The sequence below is a fragment of the Python bivittatus genome, unplaced genomic scaffold, assembly GCF_059951505.1.
Source record: "Python bivittatus isolate LINGU-HERP-01145 unplaced genomic scaffold, Pbiv_v1 ctg000220_np1212, whole genome shotgun sequence".
NCBI lineage: Eukaryota > Metazoa > Chordata > Lepidosauria > Squamata > Pythonidae > Python > Python bivittatus.
In genome coordinates, this window is record NW_028277048.1 from 21,681,777 (window position 1) to 21,701,091 (window position 19,315).

A 19,315-nucleotide genomic window follows, 5' to 3' on the forward strand; every position below is an offset into this window, starting at 1 on the left:
GCCTGGAAAAAAAATGTGGCTGCTTTAATGAGCCAACAACACAAAGCGTGTGTGTGTGTGTGTGTGTGTGTGTGTGTGTACTTCATAAGTCTAAATTGTTCCTGTCATCCACAAATGTTAATATTGCTTCTGATCCGTGAAAGACAAAGTTCCAACAGCAACAGTGTCACACCCAAATACAAAAGGATTCAAGTGTTCACCTAGAATCCAGAAATAAAGCAAGCATGAATTTCCCAGGCTCATGCGTTAAAGAACACTAAAGCTCTTAAGTCAGCACATGGAAAGCTGAGTCACAATTGGAGCCAATAAATACAGTAAGAGATAATGTGTCTCTTGAACTGCAGGTGCTAATTCCAGATAAGTTTGAGAAAACCACATGATGATTAACACCTTGAGGACCAGTTCTGATTTGGGGGATATGTTTTTTCCCAGTTTTAGAAATGTGCCTCTGAACTCATAGAAGCTCTCCCATAAAAGGATATTTTTTCACCTTTTGTGTTCACACACCTGTGCACACACAACTTGCTTCTTAATATTTTTCCACTTCTATCCTTGGATCCCTTTCGTTTCCTAACAAAAGAGACCCATATTTTAGATAGAGTGAATTAACTGGTCGTATTCATCTCAAGTACTATCCAACTTTCCCCCCTTCCTCTTCCCCACTGAATCTAGGGGTGCTATCAGATCTGAGCCCAGGCACCCAAATCCGTATTAATGTCATCCTTTCTTATCAACAATATTAATGGTAGATTGCAGGGCAGGGCTGTCTTCCTCAGTCACAGCATCTTCCCTAACTTGCAATAATATCTGGATTCATTTCGACAGGGAAAATTTGAAAGAAAAGGTCTTATTTTTCCCCATGTAAGACAATGAAGGTAGAAAGAGTATAAATTCTTATCTTGGCTGCTACCTTTTAAGGCAAGGTATTGCCTTTCAGAGCTGGACTAAGCATGATTACTCTATTATTTTTTAGTGCTATGAATTCTGCCCTAGAGAAGAATTTTAAAATAGTGGGGTTGTGGGGAGGGGGTGTGAGAGGCTTCGATATTCTTTTCTTACAAAATTAGTTATTATACTTTTCCCCCCTTCCTTTCTGTCTTGGTAGCTATACATCTTTCCTAAGTGTCAATCATAGTTGTAACTTCTCTCACTGGCTAACAATGATTATGATAATGATAATAATCTGGCCCATTTCACATAAAACGATTGGGCAGAATGAAAACTGTCTCAGCTTATTGTGCTCATGCCTCTGATCTTATAAGCAATTATTTTTAAAGAGAAGTTGGAATTCTGAGCTTGTTTATGGCCAGCAATGGCTGACTTGGCCAGATGGCTAACCTCTTCCATTTCTGCCCAAGTTTATGTTGAGTTGCTGGAAAATAGGTGTGTATTCTCTAGCTACAGCTTTGTGCTAGAGAAATTTAACTGAGGGAGTGGGGGGAAGGTCTTGTCCCGTCTGTTGAAGTTGGACTATAGCATCCATATGCTGCAGAGATACCTCTAATTTAGGATAGAACATTTTCTCCACAATGAATTCAAACCAAGCGATTGGTGCCTTGTCAGAAGAGCCTAGGCAGTTCTGTAAGGCAATCAGACAAACCTTAGGGAAGGAGAGAAATGCCAAGAGCATTGTTCTTAATGCCTTAAAATCATCCTCTGTTTTATCTCTAAACAGGCCTTCTCTAACTAAAATTTGCCCGGGCTTTGCAGCCAGCATCCACCGAATTCTGCAATCAAAAGTGTGTCTTGCAAATTAAAATTGTATTTGACTGCAAATCCTTTCCATAGGAATACGACTGATCTTTGGTGAGCTTCTGATTTTATCATAGAGCTGTTTGGCATATAGAGGCTGGAAATGGGACCGTCTGGGTGAGTCCAGTGATGCAATTAGATTAGAGAAAGAAGATAAAAATATAATGGCAAGGACCATTAGACCATAAGCTCAGCAGTCATAGTAGCCCAAATACATCTGTATTGGGTCTTTTTGCTGCTGCCCTTCTCACCTACTGTTTTCTAGGGAGGCTTGGCGGTTGAGCCCTTCTGTGTACCCCTAAACCTTGGCCCCATGATCCGGCCCTAGCTATACTTTTGTATAAGAACTTATTCCCTCTCTACACAATTCAGCCCACACCATTGCTAATCAGCCTGAAAAGATCTGCTAAAAGCACATCTGAGCCACTTCCTTGGTATTGATTTCAGCTGCAATGCAGATGATCAAGCCTGGATAAGCATGGTGCATCTTAGGTCAGGGAGATATGCACATCTATGTCCCTTCTTCCCTTGTGGGGTTTGAGAATCCATTCTCCCATTTCCCCTTTCAGAATTCTGCCATGGTGTTGCTGTTTTATTTGTCTGGTTGATTATCAGATCATGTATGTTGTGGGGACCTGCTGTGGTAGGAACATAACTCCAGGTTTGCCAAGCTAGTGGATTGGAAGGAATTCCTTGAGGGAAGCAGTATTTCTTTCATTTCTATTTGTGGGTGGTTAAGCCCTTACTAACATCAAATTGCAAAATGGAAGTGAGTAACTATCCTTCATTTAGCCGTCTCAGCAGATATTGAATTAGATGCAGTATTATCATCTCACTCCAGGGAAAAATCTGGCTGCTCACACATTCCCATACACACAAATCCACCTGGATCATCCAGTGGCAACCTAAGGCACTCTAGAGAAATCCCAACACTTGAGCCTTTGGAGAATAGGAGCTCCATTTTCTGGCAAAGTTGTTCAAGGGCTAAATCCTGCCCAGCCATGACATAAGCCTAGCTGGTCTACCCCACTTCCCTGGCATGGATGAAAAAATAGACAGGGAGGGTCCCCTGTACCACAAGAGATTTGTGACAAAGTGGGAGAAATGCTTGCTAATCGGCAACCTGCCCAGCAGGTTGTTTCTGCAGTGGGTTGTGAGAGAAGGGCAATGGTATTTCTTATTTCACAGATGCCATTCTCAGGAGATGAAAGAGGTACCACCAGGTGCTGAGGAATGAGAGGGGGAAAAGCCTAGGAATGTGATACAGCATAGGAGTTATCAGCTGATCGATGTGATTGCATAATAGCCATGAAGCATAAGGATCTTGCAGCACACTGTTCTTAATACCCAAAGATGATTTGCTTTAATCCTGGGTTTAATTTGGAATGAAATGTGGGAAAATTCATATGTAGCCTTTCTACATGAGGGCTAAATGCTTGTACAAGAAACCCCTCGGTTTCACATGGGAAGGTGTTTCTCTGAAATTATTTTCCATCAAAATCTGATCATTCTGACATCAGAAATTCTGTGAGTTTCATATGGGAGTAACTTCAGAAGGCCGTAGAACAAAGGAAATACGATCCCTGGGAAAGGACTGTCACCTTCTAAAATGAATACATGCAGCAATTTTAAATGAGACATTATGAATACGGAGCAGAATTGTGGCATGATACCACAAATGTTACTACTGTAATGTGGCTTCAGTGCCATATGTCTTCTCAAAGAATTCTGTGAGGTGTGTTTTTTTTTTAATTTATTTTTCAGTTTTCCTGGATTATGGAGGCTATAGGATTTAGAGTGTGAAGAAAATAAATATAATGCTAGTGGACTGTAGATATCTAACATTTTTGTGCAACATTATAAATTGGTGTCCTACTTTTAATATAGTCCTTACAATCATTTTCAAAAATTGAAGTTAAAATAGTTTAATATTCTGAATATTTTCAGTGTCTGAAATACTACTGAAATCTGAATTATTATAACAATGTCAGTTACTTTTAGGGACATCTGCACTACAAACATATAGTGATTTTCAGCAAGTGCACTTGCCATGGATGCCCCTAATAGAATTCTACAAAATGCCAGGAGCTCTGAGAATTCTGCCTCCATTTCAGCTACATTTTCCAAGATTCCCACAGTAAGGGGCTGAGGTTTCTGCTTCTACAGTACAGTTCTCACAAAACAAGACCAGGGTAAAAATTCAGAACACACCAACATTGTCTTTACTGAGGCTTTAATGAGATGCAGATGGTCACATACCCATGAAAGGGAATCATCTCAAAAACTAAAATGAGCAAAGAAGTTTTCAATGCCACAAAGAAAGAAAGAAAGAAAAGAAGGAAAGAAGGAAGGAAGGAAAATGGGGCATAATTCAGACAAAGTTAAATCTGTGAAAATCCCACTTTTTTTTCCTTAAATGGACATGATCTCAACAAGTGCTTAATTTTTTTCACTGAAATGATAAGGCCCTAAAATAGCACTTAACCCTGGCTAGGCCACAACTTCTGACTACTGCTATTTTATGTGTGTGAATATATATATTTTCTAGATAACCAGTGTCAATCAGCAGAGCTGCAGATAACCACAGAAAAACACCAGTTGGGCTATGCTCACATCAACAATTACTTTGATATAGTTTACCATCACACTATTTTCTCTTTCGTGCTCATTCAGCAGACTTAAAATGTGAACAGAATAGTGGTGGAACCTACCCTTTACACATGACCATAATCAAATATCTTTTTCACTCCTATCCAAGCCTGTTTCAGCTCTTCCTCAGTTCACCATGGAAAAAAAAGACTAAGAAAAACTCCCAGAATTTGGAAATAATCATGATTCTCCCTGTCTGGACAACATGGGATTTACACTCCTATTGCTCAAAGATGTGTGTATTGAACAACGTAAGGCACACATGCTTGACAAAAACTTCTATGAAGTGAATAAATGCTTATTATCTTAGTTTATGCAAACACAGCCTGAACATGTTTAACGCTTGTTATTATGACTGGTACATTCTGACTGACATCTGGAGAATGAAATTTGGGGATGAAGACTAATACGAGTTAAGAGCAAAGAATGCAAGATCTAGATATATTCTGAGAAAACAGACACAGTGGTTGTAAGAGACAAAGTTCTTTTCTCTGAAAGATGCCAAGGTTGGGTTGGGTATGGTTGGTGGAGATCATCAGAAGAATGTTTCTTTTATCCAGCACTAGGCTGTCATTGCATCTGTTACTTGTTATTTCCTGCCTGTACTCATGAAGGTGGAAGAGGAGGAGGAGGAGGTGGTAGTTTTTTTCACAATGGCACTACCGGAGCTGGAAGTATATCCTCCTCCATACCCTCCTCCTACAGAGCAAACTCCTCCACCACCTATGCTGCATATGCCTCTCCCACTTCCAGAACTGAAGCCACCAAAACCACCAGATCCTCCTCCATAGCATAAACCTCCTCCGAATCCAGCACCATATCCTCCACCAGAAGAAGTCGTGGAAGAGCCTATCACAGCTGGAAGAGAAAATAACCAAAGTTATTACATGTTTCATTAAAGCAAATACTTCCCAATGATGATAACAATGGAAACAACCATTGCTTTGAATATTGTTGGAAACAGCAAGGAAATTCAATTTGCCCAAGTGAGGCTTTTTGTTGTGTTAAGAAAAAGTGGGGAGGGGAAAGCTCAAATTTGTATCTAGATGTCAGATTTAATATTTTTAAAATTCACATGTAGCCATAAAGCCACCAAAGAACCCCAACATGTTAGTAAGGGATTAATGATTCTGTAAAAGTTGTGTGTGTGTGTGTGTGTGTGTGTGAGAGAGAGAGAGAGAGAGAGAGAGAGAGAGAGAGAGAGAGAGGAAGACAGATTCAGCATACCATGACCATAAATACATATGTTGTATCTGTAGCAAAGATCATTACAAAAGTGAGGAATCTGTGGTCCACAAGATTTGATGAATTATCACTTCAGCTTCTCTTTATTATTGGCCATGTGGAATGCTAGTAGTTGCAATTCATTAATACATGGAGGACAATTAATTCACCACCCCTGCACTATTGCAAAGTTGTGTAGTTCAATTATTACATTAACCTTGCATGAGACTCCCTTGGAGACTAGAATTGTAATGGGTTTTCAAGATGAATTATCATATGACTATCATATGATACTCAGCAAAAATCAAGTTTGCCATGCACATGAGAGAATAATAGTTTATCCTGGGTTTTCCTTTTAATTATGAAAAGTCGGTTATAAATAAAAACATAAAGCTAGTTTTACTTACAGACGCTCACAGCACTTTGGCACTCTCCAGACATCCTGTGAAGGAAAAGTAGTATTTATAATGAGTAATGGGTATATCCAATTGGACTATCATACAAAACATTAACAAAACAATATGCAGTCAATATGAACAAATCCCTTGAAACTTTGCTAGCACTGTGTGCTGTAGAACTACAGTGAATGTACTGCAAACTCCTTGCTTGGTCATGAAGTTCATCGCTTTTAGGATTCAGCCCTTCCAGTTCAGATAAGCGTAATACTTTAGCTCATACTACTCTGCCATGACTCTGAGTGATTGATAAAATTCTCTTTATCAAGTGGACAGTCTCACCATGCCAGTATGCTTAAATAGATTTTATCTGCACTAGGACATCTACATTTGTACTGTGTATTCCCTTTCTCAAGCCATCCTAACACTTTAGGTTTAGTCTGTTTTTCAACACAATCATCTTTAAGCATTGAAAGGCTACACTCAGCCAGATTTTTCACAAGCGGAGCATTCAATAAATCTTTTTCTGGGCCTAAAGCTGCATTTGATTTTTGAGTGGCTTGCTGGATGCTACACCCCAAAAGGTAACAAATGGGGCCAGGATAAAAAGGACATGTGTTAGAGTTTGTCATAATTTTTTGTCATTGTCTCTTTGGGACACTTGTCCATCTATTATGTTTCACCCACCTGCTCTCCTCTCCTTCAAGCAATTTCCTGTAGGTAGCAATTTCAATATCAAGTGCTAACTTGACGTTCATCAGCTCCTGGTACTCCTTCAAGAGACGGGCCATTTCTTCCTTGGCCTTCTGCAGAGCATCCTCTAGTTCAGAGAGCTTGTCCCTGGCATCCTTGAGTGCCAATTCACCACGTTCCTCAGCTTCTGCAATAGAAGCCTGCAGCTTCTCACACTGAAAGATAAAGGAAGCATCTGTAGAATAGTGAAGATAGAGAAGGTATTTCTTCCTGGATCCAGCCACTCCCTAAATTCATAAGAAATGTTTATGCCTACCCTATACTCCTTCCAGTTTGAGTCAGGAAGTAGTACCAGTTACAGAGGCCATGAAGTGGGGGCAGTGACAGTGTTAACCTACATTATGTCTATATTATGAATCCAAAATTCTGGAGAAAATGCAGAAAATAAAGGTACTGGGTCTGAGAATCTTTTTAGCCCTTGCAGCTAGATTTGGTATATTATTCCATCCTTTTCTTCCTGTCTTGCAAATAGATACATTGATGCAAAACCATTAAAAATGAAGATTTATGCAGGGACAACAGAAATGTCACCAAGGTGCTTAAGTAGAATTGAGCTGTATTTACCCCTTGAACATAGTTATCATTCAAAATGTAAACGATTCTGAATTTTCAAACTTGGGTTTTTTTCCCCAAATGTATTAAGAAACGTTTGGTACAAAAAAGACACATATTTATGAAAATAAAAAAGTGCATTTCATTTATTAGTGGGTTTTTTTACACTGCAGCATTAATTATAATTCCCAGCAGTGTACAAAAGGTAAACGTCCTTCAACTACAAACTTAAACACAGTACAATTGTAATTGTATTCCTACTGCTCTCTGCCATTGGTTCCAGAGCAACAGGTCAGTGGCACCATCAGAAAATATACCAAAGCATCAACAATACTGGCTCAGGCTAACCAGATGGTGTTTTACACAGTAGGAAATTCTAAAGAAACTTCCCCTTTCTCAAGTTAATCCTACAAAAATCCTCTGGCCTTACCTGTTTCTTCACATTTTCTACTTCAGCTCGCATCCTCTGAATCACCCGGCTCAGCTCAGAGATCTCAGCCTTAGTATCTCGTAGGTTGTCACCATGTTTCCCAGCTGACATCTGCAGCTCTTCATACTAGTATTCCACAAGAAAGGGAAGGTCAAATGTTACATCTGAAAATCTTTGGCAGCAAGGCCTAACTAAACAACAGTTAACATTTCCTCAGATGCTCTGATACCTTTACAAGTTGTCTCAAAAAAGGTGTGATCATAGCAAGTGCACTATTCCAAACAAAGCTTGTCTACACACAACTTTCTGAAGTACTACTAATGGATTATTGGCCAGTTTGACCAATAGAGCACTTGGCATCTTAGTGCTCTGCATGCAGAGGGTCCCAAATTCAATACACAATATCTACAAGTAGGACCTTGTCTCTGAAACACTGGAAAGATGACCTCAGCCAGATAAACCCATTGACTGATTGACTGATGACTGATTATATGACATCAAGTTGGTGTCATTTCTTAGCAACCATTTAGATAGATTTTTCTTCAGGAGGATCTGCCCTCAGCCTGGTCCTTCAGGTCTTTGATAAACCCAGTGGCTGATTCAATATAAGATAGCCTTTTATGTTCTACCCACTGTTTACTGCATTTCCTAAGAATGCACAGCTCAGTGACCAAAGCACTACAAGAGAGCTTATTCAGATTTACCACATATTGCACACCTGAGGATTACTTTATATTGGCAAAGCTTGAAAGGACCAAACACCTGAAAGTTTACCTTGCATTGATACCAAGACTCTGCTTCTGCCCGGCTCTTCTGGGCAATGTCCTCATACTGAGCTTTGACCTCAGCAATGATGCTATTCAAGTCCAAGTTCCGGTTGTTGTCCATTTGAAGGACAACAGAAGTGTCAGAAACGGTTTGCTGAATCTGGTTCAGTTCCTGCAAAGGGAATCCAGCCATCTCAATTAATCCAACTTGATCATATTAATTTTCTCCATTTTATTTATTAGATTTATATCCCCCTTCATTGTGTCAATTTAGGTGGTATACCAAATGCTCCCGTCTCCCCACAATGACAACTCTGTTATGTGTGTAGGGCTGAAAAGGAGTGATTGCCCCAAAGCCATCCAGCTGGCTTCCATGCTTGAGGAAAGGCCAGAGCTCACATCCTCCCAGTTTCTACTCCAGCATCTTAACCACTACATCAAACCCATTTGCATAGATATGGGCCTGAAGTCCCCAACTAGAAGCATCCAAGTGCTCGGGAAGATCTCTGTTAATGCCCACTTGGCTCTTTGACCCTCCTTTTAAAATAAGAGTAAAGTAAGCTTTTTATTTTTATTTTAATAGGGGAGCTGAAATGCAGCAAAGTAAACATCAGTCCCAGAGGCCATCTTTGTTTCCAAGAATGCTTCCTGCCCTTGCATTGATCCCAGGGGATTCTTAGCAAATAAAAATGATGGGTACTGATAGCTTTGAAACATGCCCATATAGTCAGAATAAGAGCTAGATGAAGTGGGTGTGGGAGGGAGAGTCTGGCTTGCTAGAGGGTAGTAGGAGGGAGTGAGGAAGTATTGTGTGTTTTTGTGTGGTATGTGTGTATGCTTTTTTTAGCATCACCATATTCTGAGCAAAAACATGTAGCTTGCTATATGGAGCTGAGATCCAACCCTTGTCTTTTTCTCAGTTTTTTGGCCAAGTTACATGCCTCTGAACCTTACCCACAGATGTGAGAGAGGAAACTCAAGAAATATACAGTATGTGTTCAAAAAAGCAGATGTTTATTTTGGAATATAGATATTGCCTTAACTTTGGGAGGTTCCATTTTCTTTTAATCTCATCCATTTGATCTCTGGGAAGTGTGTGTGCATGTGTGTGTGTGCGTGTGTGTGAGCAATGACCAGATTTTGTGGTCCTTATGCAAGGGTGCCCACAGTGTGCTCTGGAAATTCCAAACATGATCACAGTCCCTCAAAACTAGGGACTATATTATATGCCAAGTTACTTGTATTAGTGATCAGCATGCTTACTTACAGTTTCATACAGACACTTTAGGAAACTGATTTCATCTGTTAAGGCATCCAGTTTTGCCTGCAGTTCCACTTTGTTCATGTAAGCAGCATCTACATCCTGGGGGGGAGAAAAAACAAAAGATGGTTCAATTTTCTGCGCATTTGATGATGATGATGATGATGATGATGATGGTGATGGTGATGATCTTGATTTAAATAAGGATATTATTTCTTCTAAAAATGGCAGCCTCAGAATTGGAACCACAGCAAAGGAGCCGGAAGTGTTGTTTTGTTACATAGCAGTTATGCTTGTAAGATCTCATGAACAAACAGGAGACCAGTAGCAGAAGACTCCCATTCTCTGTTCTTTATTTCCATGCCTTCCTTCGAGGTGCAATTTTCAGTCTGGCACAAAAGCATCTAGGCCTCTTAACCAGACATCAAAAGCAGCTATATGTCTAATCAATATCAACTAATACCATCTTACTTCTTTTCCCTAGTTAACACCTGCCATGGACACCTTCAGCTTCCCAGACAGTATAGTTACTCTCTGTTGGTGCCATTTTATATGAATCTCTAAAATAGCAAACCTGGTGTTCAAGCAAATCCCCAGTCTTTTAGAAGCAACAGCATGGAAGTGGATATTATAGGAAACTGATACCATCTTAGCATTTTTCCCTCAATCCATAAAGAAGGAGTAGTATTTGCTGTAAACAGTGTTGAAAGCAAGCATAATTTAATGGTGAGAGCAATGAGGGGACATCCTAGAACTTTCTATATGCTGAGTGTATCGCTGCTCTTGGCCCCTCCTGAACTCTAATACATTTTTGTCACTTCATCACTGCAACTGAAGCACTTACCTTTTTCAAGAGCACAAAATCATTCTCTGCTGCAGTACGCTTGTTAATTTCATCTTCATATCTGACAAATTGAAAGAAAGGTTAGATTTCTCCTTTTGAGTGTCTGGTACATATGGTCTCCAATATATCATTCATTCATCCATACTTTCCAAACTATTCCAATTTTTTTAAGAATCTATACCTTGAGGATAATAATAATAATAATAATAATAATAATAATAATAATGATGATGATGATGATGATGTAATATTTAACCAAGAAATCAAAAACTCTTATTTTACCACAACGTGTTCATATTTGTGATCCCATATTTTTAATTTTTTTTCCTACATATAGAATATAGATTACAATTAGCCATGACTGCCTGATTTCTAACATGTCCTAACAATCAAAGCTCTTTAAAAAGTTTGTGGCATGCAAGTGAAAGAAAATGAGAGATTAAATTATCCTTAATTATTATGTGAGTTATTCAGCTTCTACAAGTTGGTAATTCACATATTGTTTTTCATTGTTTCCCTACTTTTGACTCTTCTACCAGGGTGCATTCCACATCCTTTGATAACAGTAGTTTTATTAAACACTATTCTGACTCAAGCATAGTGCTTAAGTATTATTTTTAGTGTCTTGTGCAATCAAAAGTCGATATGCCAGATTACTTTACCCAGCAGAATGTCAAATTCCTTGCTGTTCTGCCAACTCAACTCTCTTCAGAAAGTTCAATAGGACAGACAGAAAGTTTATGACCCTCTAGATGTTGAGGGACAGGTTTCCCAAACTTGGGCTATTGCACAGCATTAGTTTATAACTGAAGGTAACATCTATGTTTTGAGCAATATGAAGCAAAAGATACTATTTGTTTCATTGTACTTATTTATACATCACATTTATATAGCTGCCCATCTCACAAAGCAACGCTGAATATACTATACTGACTACTGTACTGAAGAATTTCTGGAATTCAACCAAAGTCATATTATATTGGTCTGAATTATAAGCATTTTAAAGGAGCAAGCCCTCTCCAACCCTCAAACAGTCCCTAAAAACTTGGCACAGCAGCCAAGATGAATAATGTCTCACAAAACAGATTATTGGTAGGAAATGGTGGATGATAACCTTCACTGATATATGGGGAGGGAGGAAGGGAAGAAGAGAGATGAGCTAAGATCAGTCTTTCTATCCACAGGCATGTATTTCCAATACATGTGGTAGATAACTTAGCACAGCCATTGAAAGTAAGGAGAAAAAGTTATTCTCGTTTTTAGGGAAATGATGCCTCTTATAAAGAAAAAACACCCCCTCCAAATTTCATGAGTAGATTGTCCCAGCCTCTTCATTAGACAGAAGAAATACTGAATATTTACTAACAAAGCCCAATTTTCATGAATGTAGTATGAAAGAATATCAAGAACTATGAATTTGGGTTAATCTCCCTTACTTATTCTTGAAATCCTCCACAAGATCTTGGAAGTTTTTCAGTTCTGATTCAAGTCCTCGCCTCTCATTCAGAAGACCATCCAGCTGCCTCCTTAGATTGTTGATATAAACTTCAAAAAGGTGATCAAGATTCTTTTGACCACCAGCACTACCACTGCCCTGTTCTTGCAAGAGTTTCCACTTGGTCTCCAATACTTTATTTTGTTGCTCTAGAAAGCGAACCTAAAAAGAGAGTGGGACAGAGAGCAGAAAAGCAGAGAGAAAAGTTTATTTACTCATATTCCAATAGATTGAGTGTAACAGGACACCTCTGTATTTTTTTGGATCTGATCCTAAGATACTATTTTATCTCTTTTGCCTTCTGGAGTGATTCAGAATGGATTGTTTAAAAATGTTCTTTCTGCAAATTCTTAGTATTACTGATTGTCAGAATTTAGTCCTCTTCACTCTCTCTCTAGAACATGGATAGGGAACTTATGGACCTTTATATACTGATAGACTCCAATTCTCATCAGTCAGTGACTGGCAGCCAGGTAGCACTGAGCAGAATTTTAAACCAGATGGACAAATATTCCTCACCCCAATGGGAAAAGTTAGATGTCTGGATGGATTTCTCATTATCATAAAGGCAATTTATACAGAACAATGTACCATTTTATTTACTGCCACAGCCAATATATATTTTGAGCTATTAGCAATATATACATAAAGAATATTAGGGAGGTTATTTCAATAACAGTTCTTAAGTATGGAATACAGATATGTGATGGGCCTGTCTCATTTTCACCAGTGAAAGATTTGAGGAAATATATTAACTTATTGGACCCCAATGCAACAAATCAACCAAAATCTCCCTCCAACACCAACAAATTCTCAACTACAAAAGTTGTCGAGGTCTTCCTAGCTGAGCCTCATTCACCTCAATGCCATCTTTTGGGCAGTAAAAATTCACTTCTCGATTAGACTCTACAACAGATTCCCACACACAACTTGGTAAGGTTAGACATTTTATTGAAGATAAACAATGCAGCAACTAATGCAAAACTACTTAGCATACTTAGAGTTTATAATCTAGGTTTCTTCTTCCTGCCTTTTTGAATTAAAGAACATGTGGTAGGTCCACTGATGGTCTGGGGAGACCATGTTACATTTACATAACAGTGCTGTCTAGCCTGGAAAACACCAGTTCCTGCCTCAACAGGTTCTCTCCTTATAACCTTTCTGCTAACGATACAATTAAAATCAGGACTGATGAACAAAGTGGCTAAAGCTCATTGCACACAACAGAGCATTGATCATACAAAAGGTATTTGAAATGATGCCATATGTTCTTGGCACTGATGGCCTTAAAATGTTTTCTGCAGTAGGAACAATCTGTTGTTCCTTTTCATACTGGTGAGATGATTCTTTTTTCTTGGAGTTGCCTGTCTGATGATGAGAACAACCACATCTCTAAAATAAGTTTTCATATCACTAACCCCCCAAATAACTGGAGCCACAGGAACAGGCGCACTGGATCTTCTGTAGAACACTCACACTGATTGCTAATCCAGTTCTGCTACATAACCACAATCACTGCACCTTCTAACACTAATTGCATTTCTCTCTCCAAACTATTTTGGATGTTTTATTTATTCTATCTTTTCCCCTACACGGCTCACAATCAGGGTCCCCTTTCAGATTCAGAATTACAGGTTTTACCTCCTACTCTTCCACAAGACCCTTGAGTCCATGCAGTTGGCGGAGAGATAAGAATGGTGAAATTATAAATAAAAGTCATTGGAAAGATCATGTGTTGTATCACTACTGTGAATGCACAGTTAGTGAACATAATTAGTGATCTGTAGTCTAGCTATGTGTCACAAAAATATCCAGTGCACAACCAGTAATTACAGTCCAGAAGTATCTACATTTTCTGTCCTTTGACAGAATGATCACTACAGTAGACAGCTAACGTTTCTGATTTCTTGATATCAGCATTGAAGTGTCTTTTCTCTGCTGACGTCTTACTGAATATATGTTAATTCTGAGAGCATAAGAAAATAGTATGGCATATAAACAGCATAAATTTCAACTAGATTGATAGTCAAATTTCTCCCCAGCATCCTGCCTTTAGACACATAGTGATCTTTGAGAATTTCGAACACTTCACCAAACTACAGTTCCCAAGATTCTTTGGGGGACTGAACAGTTACATTGCTGTAGATTTTATCACAGTAGATGTGCCCAGCAATGATTTTTCTCCTTCGGTTCTTTTCCTATTCACTTAAATTTCTCAAAAGCCACCTATTATCTCCACAAGAACCACATTTTATCATTTCTCCCCAGAGTATACATAACATATAAAACATGGATTTTTCTCTTGAGTTAAGATTTAGTGACAACATAATTAGTCAAAAAGCTTTTAAAATTACTCCATATATCATGAGATTTATGGTTAAAAAAAGAGGAATTTATAACTTCCATATACTATGATCTTAAACAATACTAAAAATAGTAAGGAAAGGTATAGAAGAAGAAAATAATTTTTGCATCTATCTCACCTTGTCAATGAAGGAGGCAAATTTGTTGTTGAGGGTCTTGATCTGCTCTCTCTCTTCTACCCTCACTTTCTGGATCTCTGGATCTATCTCCAAATTGAGGGGCTGCAGGAGATTCTGGTTGATAGTCACCTCCTTAATGCCTCCAGGTGGGCAAACTGGAAATGCACCACCAAAGCCACCACCAGCTCCAAAGCCACCACCAGCTCCAAAGCCACCACCAAAGCCACCAGCTCCAAAGCTTCCACCCCCTTGGCCACAACCACCAAAACCTGCACCAAAGCCACTGCCACCAATTCCACCAAAGGAGATTCTCTTGTTGCCCCCTTGATTAACATTATATAGGCTTCTGCTGCCAAAAGCACCCCCTCCGCTTCCACCACGGACAGAACATCCACGGGTTGTGGAGGCGCTGTTGAAGCTCATTCTTTGTCCACCTGAGAAGCAAGCTGAGCTGGAGCTGAATCCCTTGTTCCCTCCTGATATGCTTATCCCATAAGACTGGCGAGACATGATGGTTAGGGGGTGGCTGGCTGGATGGCAGTGACTTTTTCAAGGAAAGAGTTCCCAGTTCGGAGTGCAACTGAGCCCCTATCACAGCAAGGCGAGAATCTACCTTTTTATCTGTTCAGAGAGTTGGCCTGGGTGAGAGGGGAGTGGAAAATCAAGCGCTCATTTTTTATTGTATTACTGGGCTTAGGTGTGCTTGGAACCCTCCCTCTTGCACTGTGCCAGAAACTGACCTTCCCTAAAACACACCCCAAAGAGCTAAAGAACCCACAGCCTGGCTGTGAACTTCAGACAACCCCAGATTGCCTGCATCATCCTTCTGTCAACTGAGGCTAGATGCTGCTATGACTCCTGTCTCTATGGTAGGGCTTGGCAAGTTTCTTTAACATTCTTTTGCCCTGCAGGGAAAATAATACTGTAAGATACTTCTTAATCCCTCCCTTCTTCTTAAACCTGATGGCAGATTGTTCTTTTCAGCAGGTTCCAAACAGAAGCCCTCCGACATGCTTGGTTCAAATTTAAAAAAAAGATAAAAATCCACACCCATGATTGCACCACTCACTCTGGATTCCTTGAAATAAAAGAAATAAATCCTACAGCAATCTGTCAGATTTCTCAGTAGGAGAAAAAACACTTTCTCAGCACCAAATTCAAATAAACAATACTATGCATCAAGGATAAGGGAACACGTTTATCTCCTGCCCTTCCAACAAGGAGCATAAGGTAGCATACCTCATTCCTGATCATCCCAATTTCATCAATCACAACAAACAATCTTAATTACAGAATCATAATATTGGGGGGTATCTATTCCAACTCCTTGCCAATGCAGAAACTTTGTTCCATCAACATTTCTGCTAAGTGCTACGTGCCTTCACTTGAAAATCTCTAGCAAAGAGAAGCCCACCATCTACCTGAACTGCCTTTCCATTCAGCATTACTTATTAGTATAAATTATACAGATTAAAAGAATGTAAAAATAAAATGTAGACCTTATTATTACTATTATTTTTATAACACCAAAATACATGGCATTTTACATAAGTCATGTCCCTGTCCCAAGTTGGTTACAATCCAAAATTTAGTACACAATTTGAGTTTTATGAAAATAACAAAACTAGAAATCAAGCTGTCTAACAACTACTGAAAAATAATCCAAAGGCTTTGTGTGAGGAAATTTAGGCTGTGTGTATGAGAGAGAGAGAGAGAGAGAGAGAGAGAGAGAGAGAGAGAGAGAGAGAGAGAGAGAGAGAAACTAGCTGTAATGAAGGAAAAGTCAAACCAGCCCCTCCTCTGGGGCCCTTTGGCTCTGAGGTGACCCACACCTGGAGAGGAGCACTGGCTGGAAAAGTCCTCTTGCTGCCACCCCCACCGCCACCCCCTTCGTTATAAGCCAGTTTCTCCCTTCCCCACCAGCCCTCGGGGAACCCGGAGAAGACTGATATCCTCACCCCACCCTGGGTCTGGCTAAATTATGGGAGGGGAAACCAAACCAAACTTCAGGGAATCAATAGCTGAGGCGGGTGCTAGAAGGCCACCAGTCAACCCCAGGATTTAACCAAAAATCAACGTTGTTAAAGATGCCAAAAGAAGATACGGTTCTAGCCCTAATACACATTTTTTTAAAAAAGATAAAATACAATCCTAACACAGTTCCAACCTCAGCTAAACAACTCAGCTTCCAGCCTTGCCTCAGGTCACCCCCTCATCCAGGACTCCAGCCAACGCCCCCAATCCAAAATCTCTTCCCACCCAGAGAACCCCTTCTTTTCCTTTATTGGCTGTCAAGGGTCAGGTGACTCCCTCTGGACACACAAGGCTGGTTTGTTCTTTGAAGGGCCAACTGCTCCCCACAACACTAGCCCAGTAAGCCTTGTGTCAAGTCAAGTGAAGAACTGCCCCCAGACCTTTAATGGTCCAATCCCAGCAGAGTTGACATTCTAGTTGTGGCACAGCATTCACAGAGACACAATGTACATTTCTGCCATATTTTTATCTATATATACACAGATCCATAGAAACCTGGGCATCCAACCTCAGGGTACAGGTAATCCTGTATGATAATATATATATATATTATCATTATTATTCTCATAGGAAAATCCTAACACCTGAGCATATTTGTAACTCCACCCTCCAGTTTTACTACTTGATCACAGAAGAGTGTGAAGAAGCCTCAGGAGCTGACTTCAAGATGGTTAGATTCTGGTACCCATAAGAAATGTTGAAATATGATTTTTGCAACCAGCACTGCATTCCTCTCAGGAGAGACACAAGGTTTAGGTTGCAATACAATTCAGTAGGAGTTTTAAAGGCTTTATTTATATATACAAAATAGGCCCCATGAGTTTCTGCTCTTAAAAAATAGCAGCTAAAAATACTTAAAATAAACAAGAAAAATTAAAATTAATACTCTATCATTATCATAACATTACCAAAAATACAAAGAGCAAAATTTATCAATGAAGCAACAACAAAATTGAAGGTTTGTTTAAAAAGGAAGGTTTTCAATTGCCAGGAGAACAGAAACAGGCTATCCTCATGTCTCTCAAACTGAACATGCCTCGCTAACCATTTTTACATGACATCGCCTTTGTCTGATCCGTAACCCACAGGGGAGGCAGCTTAAACTGTTTAGCTGTTTAGCGGTTTCTGTTTTAAAGTTGTGTTTTCCTTTTCCTGACCCAGTTTTTGCCACAGACACAATCTAGGACAATTTATTAACCCCTGATGACCCAGCCAGATGTTGGGATGCTGTAGGCACACACTGTCCCCTTCTGCCACTAGGCACTTCCCTCCACGGACATTTTAGCCTGGGCCACAGGAGACACCAGACATCTGGCTGCCACAGAAGCATTTGCCCAAGTAATGGCTGATGGGTGCTTTCCAAATCACTTCTCAGGTTTTCTGCAGGTTTCATAAATCTATATCTACACCTATACCTACAGGTTTAGTGCTCTTTTTAAAGATCAATAGGCCTGATTTTTAAAGATGGGTCTTAGCATTCTTGTGAAATACAGAACTAGCATTCTGAGTAGAGCTTTCTCTATTTTCTCCTGCACCCTTCCTCTGTATCTGTGACTTGTCAGTGAGGCAATTTTGGGATGAAGGTTTAATGCTCTTGCAAAACAGTGCTAGACCCATTTCCAAAATATCCCAAGGAACAGGACACAAACACAGAGCCCTACCGCATCTCTGACTTGTCACTCAGACAACTCAAAAGGTGGTGTCAAGCTCTTTGACATTTGTCAAAATCCAAATGTGATTCTTTTACAAGCTCAATTTTCACAAAGTCTCTTTAGCAAGACTTATTGAGGGAAAGAAATGGGGATGGGATTGCAAGAATTCCAACAAAACCACATATCCCAAAAGGACATCAGAATAGAGATTTCCTTATTTTCCTTTTTAACTGTCTTCCTGTGAACCAGTGAATCGGCATGTTTTTTTACTAATAATAAGGAGCTTCCAGTTGGTTGTTTACCAGCCAGTCTTCTGAACCTTATCTGTCCAGGAATGAGCCATTACAGGTAGCTAAACATAGGCACCCACCCACACGTACTGAATTCTGTCCCAAGGCATGTTAAGGAGTTCTACAGGTAATTGTGTTTCCCATCAGCAGGTGACACTGAGAGGGGAAATAATGCCAGAAGAAGCCACTTATCATTTTCTGTAACTTATATTACATTAAAATTTTAAGGACTGTCCCAATCACTGTCCTGGTTCACAATGTATAATAGGGTTCAGCAGGTGGGGCAGTACAATTTATGCTGGCGTATTTTCTGCTGATCTGAGGATCACAGGCTCCCAACTGTACCCACAGAAAGGAAGGTGACATATCCTAATGGTGAGCAATGGGACACCTATGAACACCCGTCTATCCACTAGATCCCAAACTCTTGCACTTCAATAAATAAAGAGATGACATTTTAAATTCAAAGTAGCTCATGAGATTGTAAAAGTAATCTCATGAAATTTGGCAATCTTCTGAGAATTTGCATAAGAATTACAAAATTTTACATCATCTCACTGAAATCTCACTAGCTTTCAATGTTTTCCCAGGCGACCTTGCTGGAGATCAGTAAGCATCTCACAAAATGTGGGAGATTTCATGTGAAAACTTTGGTTAAAATTGTCAAAAGCTTTTTTTAATATCGTTTTTATTTTGATTACGATAGTAAAAACTAATATAACCTAAACTTACAG

At 39.5% G+C, this 19,315-nt stretch overlaps 1 protein-coding gene across 1 annotated transcript; it reads right to left on the reverse strand.

Moving 5' to 3' along the window:
- Nucleotides 1-3,965: 3,965 nt before the first annotated feature.
- On the reverse strand, nucleotides 3,966-15,174 carry LOC103050672 (keratin, type II cytoskeletal 4-like). Its single transcript, XM_007442295.3, has 9 exons — nucleotides 14,606-15,174; nucleotides 12,064-12,284; nucleotides 10,628-10,688; nucleotides 9,790-9,885; nucleotides 8,530-8,694; nucleotides 7,756-7,881; nucleotides 6,708-6,928; nucleotides 6,033-6,067; nucleotides 3,966-5,259 (listed from the first exon to the last, which is right to left on the reverse strand). Exons 1-9 carry the CDS (start codon nucleotides 15,113-15,115, stop codon nucleotides 4,991-4,993), a joined length of 1,704 nt encoding a protein of 567 aa, XP_007442357.1. The 5' UTR covers nucleotides 15,116-15,174; the 3' UTR covers nucleotides 3,966-4,990.
- Between the last annotated feature and the right edge of the window lie 4,141 nt (nucleotides 15,175-19,315).

Bases quoted from the DNA above. Each gene is read 5' to 3' on its own strand.
- LOC103050672 (XM_007442295.3), bottom strand. From the start codon at position 15,115: ATGTCTCGCCAGTCTTATGGGATAAGCATATCAGGAGGGAACAAGGGA. The intron at 12,285-14,605 runs GTGAGATAGATG...CTCTCTTTTTAG, and splicing joins TTGCCTCCTTCATTGACAAG to GTTCGCTTTCTAGAGCAACA. The intron at 6,929-7,755 runs GTAAGGCCAGAG...TTTATCTTTCAG, and splicing joins TAGAAAATGTGAAGAAACAG to TGTGAGAAGCTGCAGGCTTC.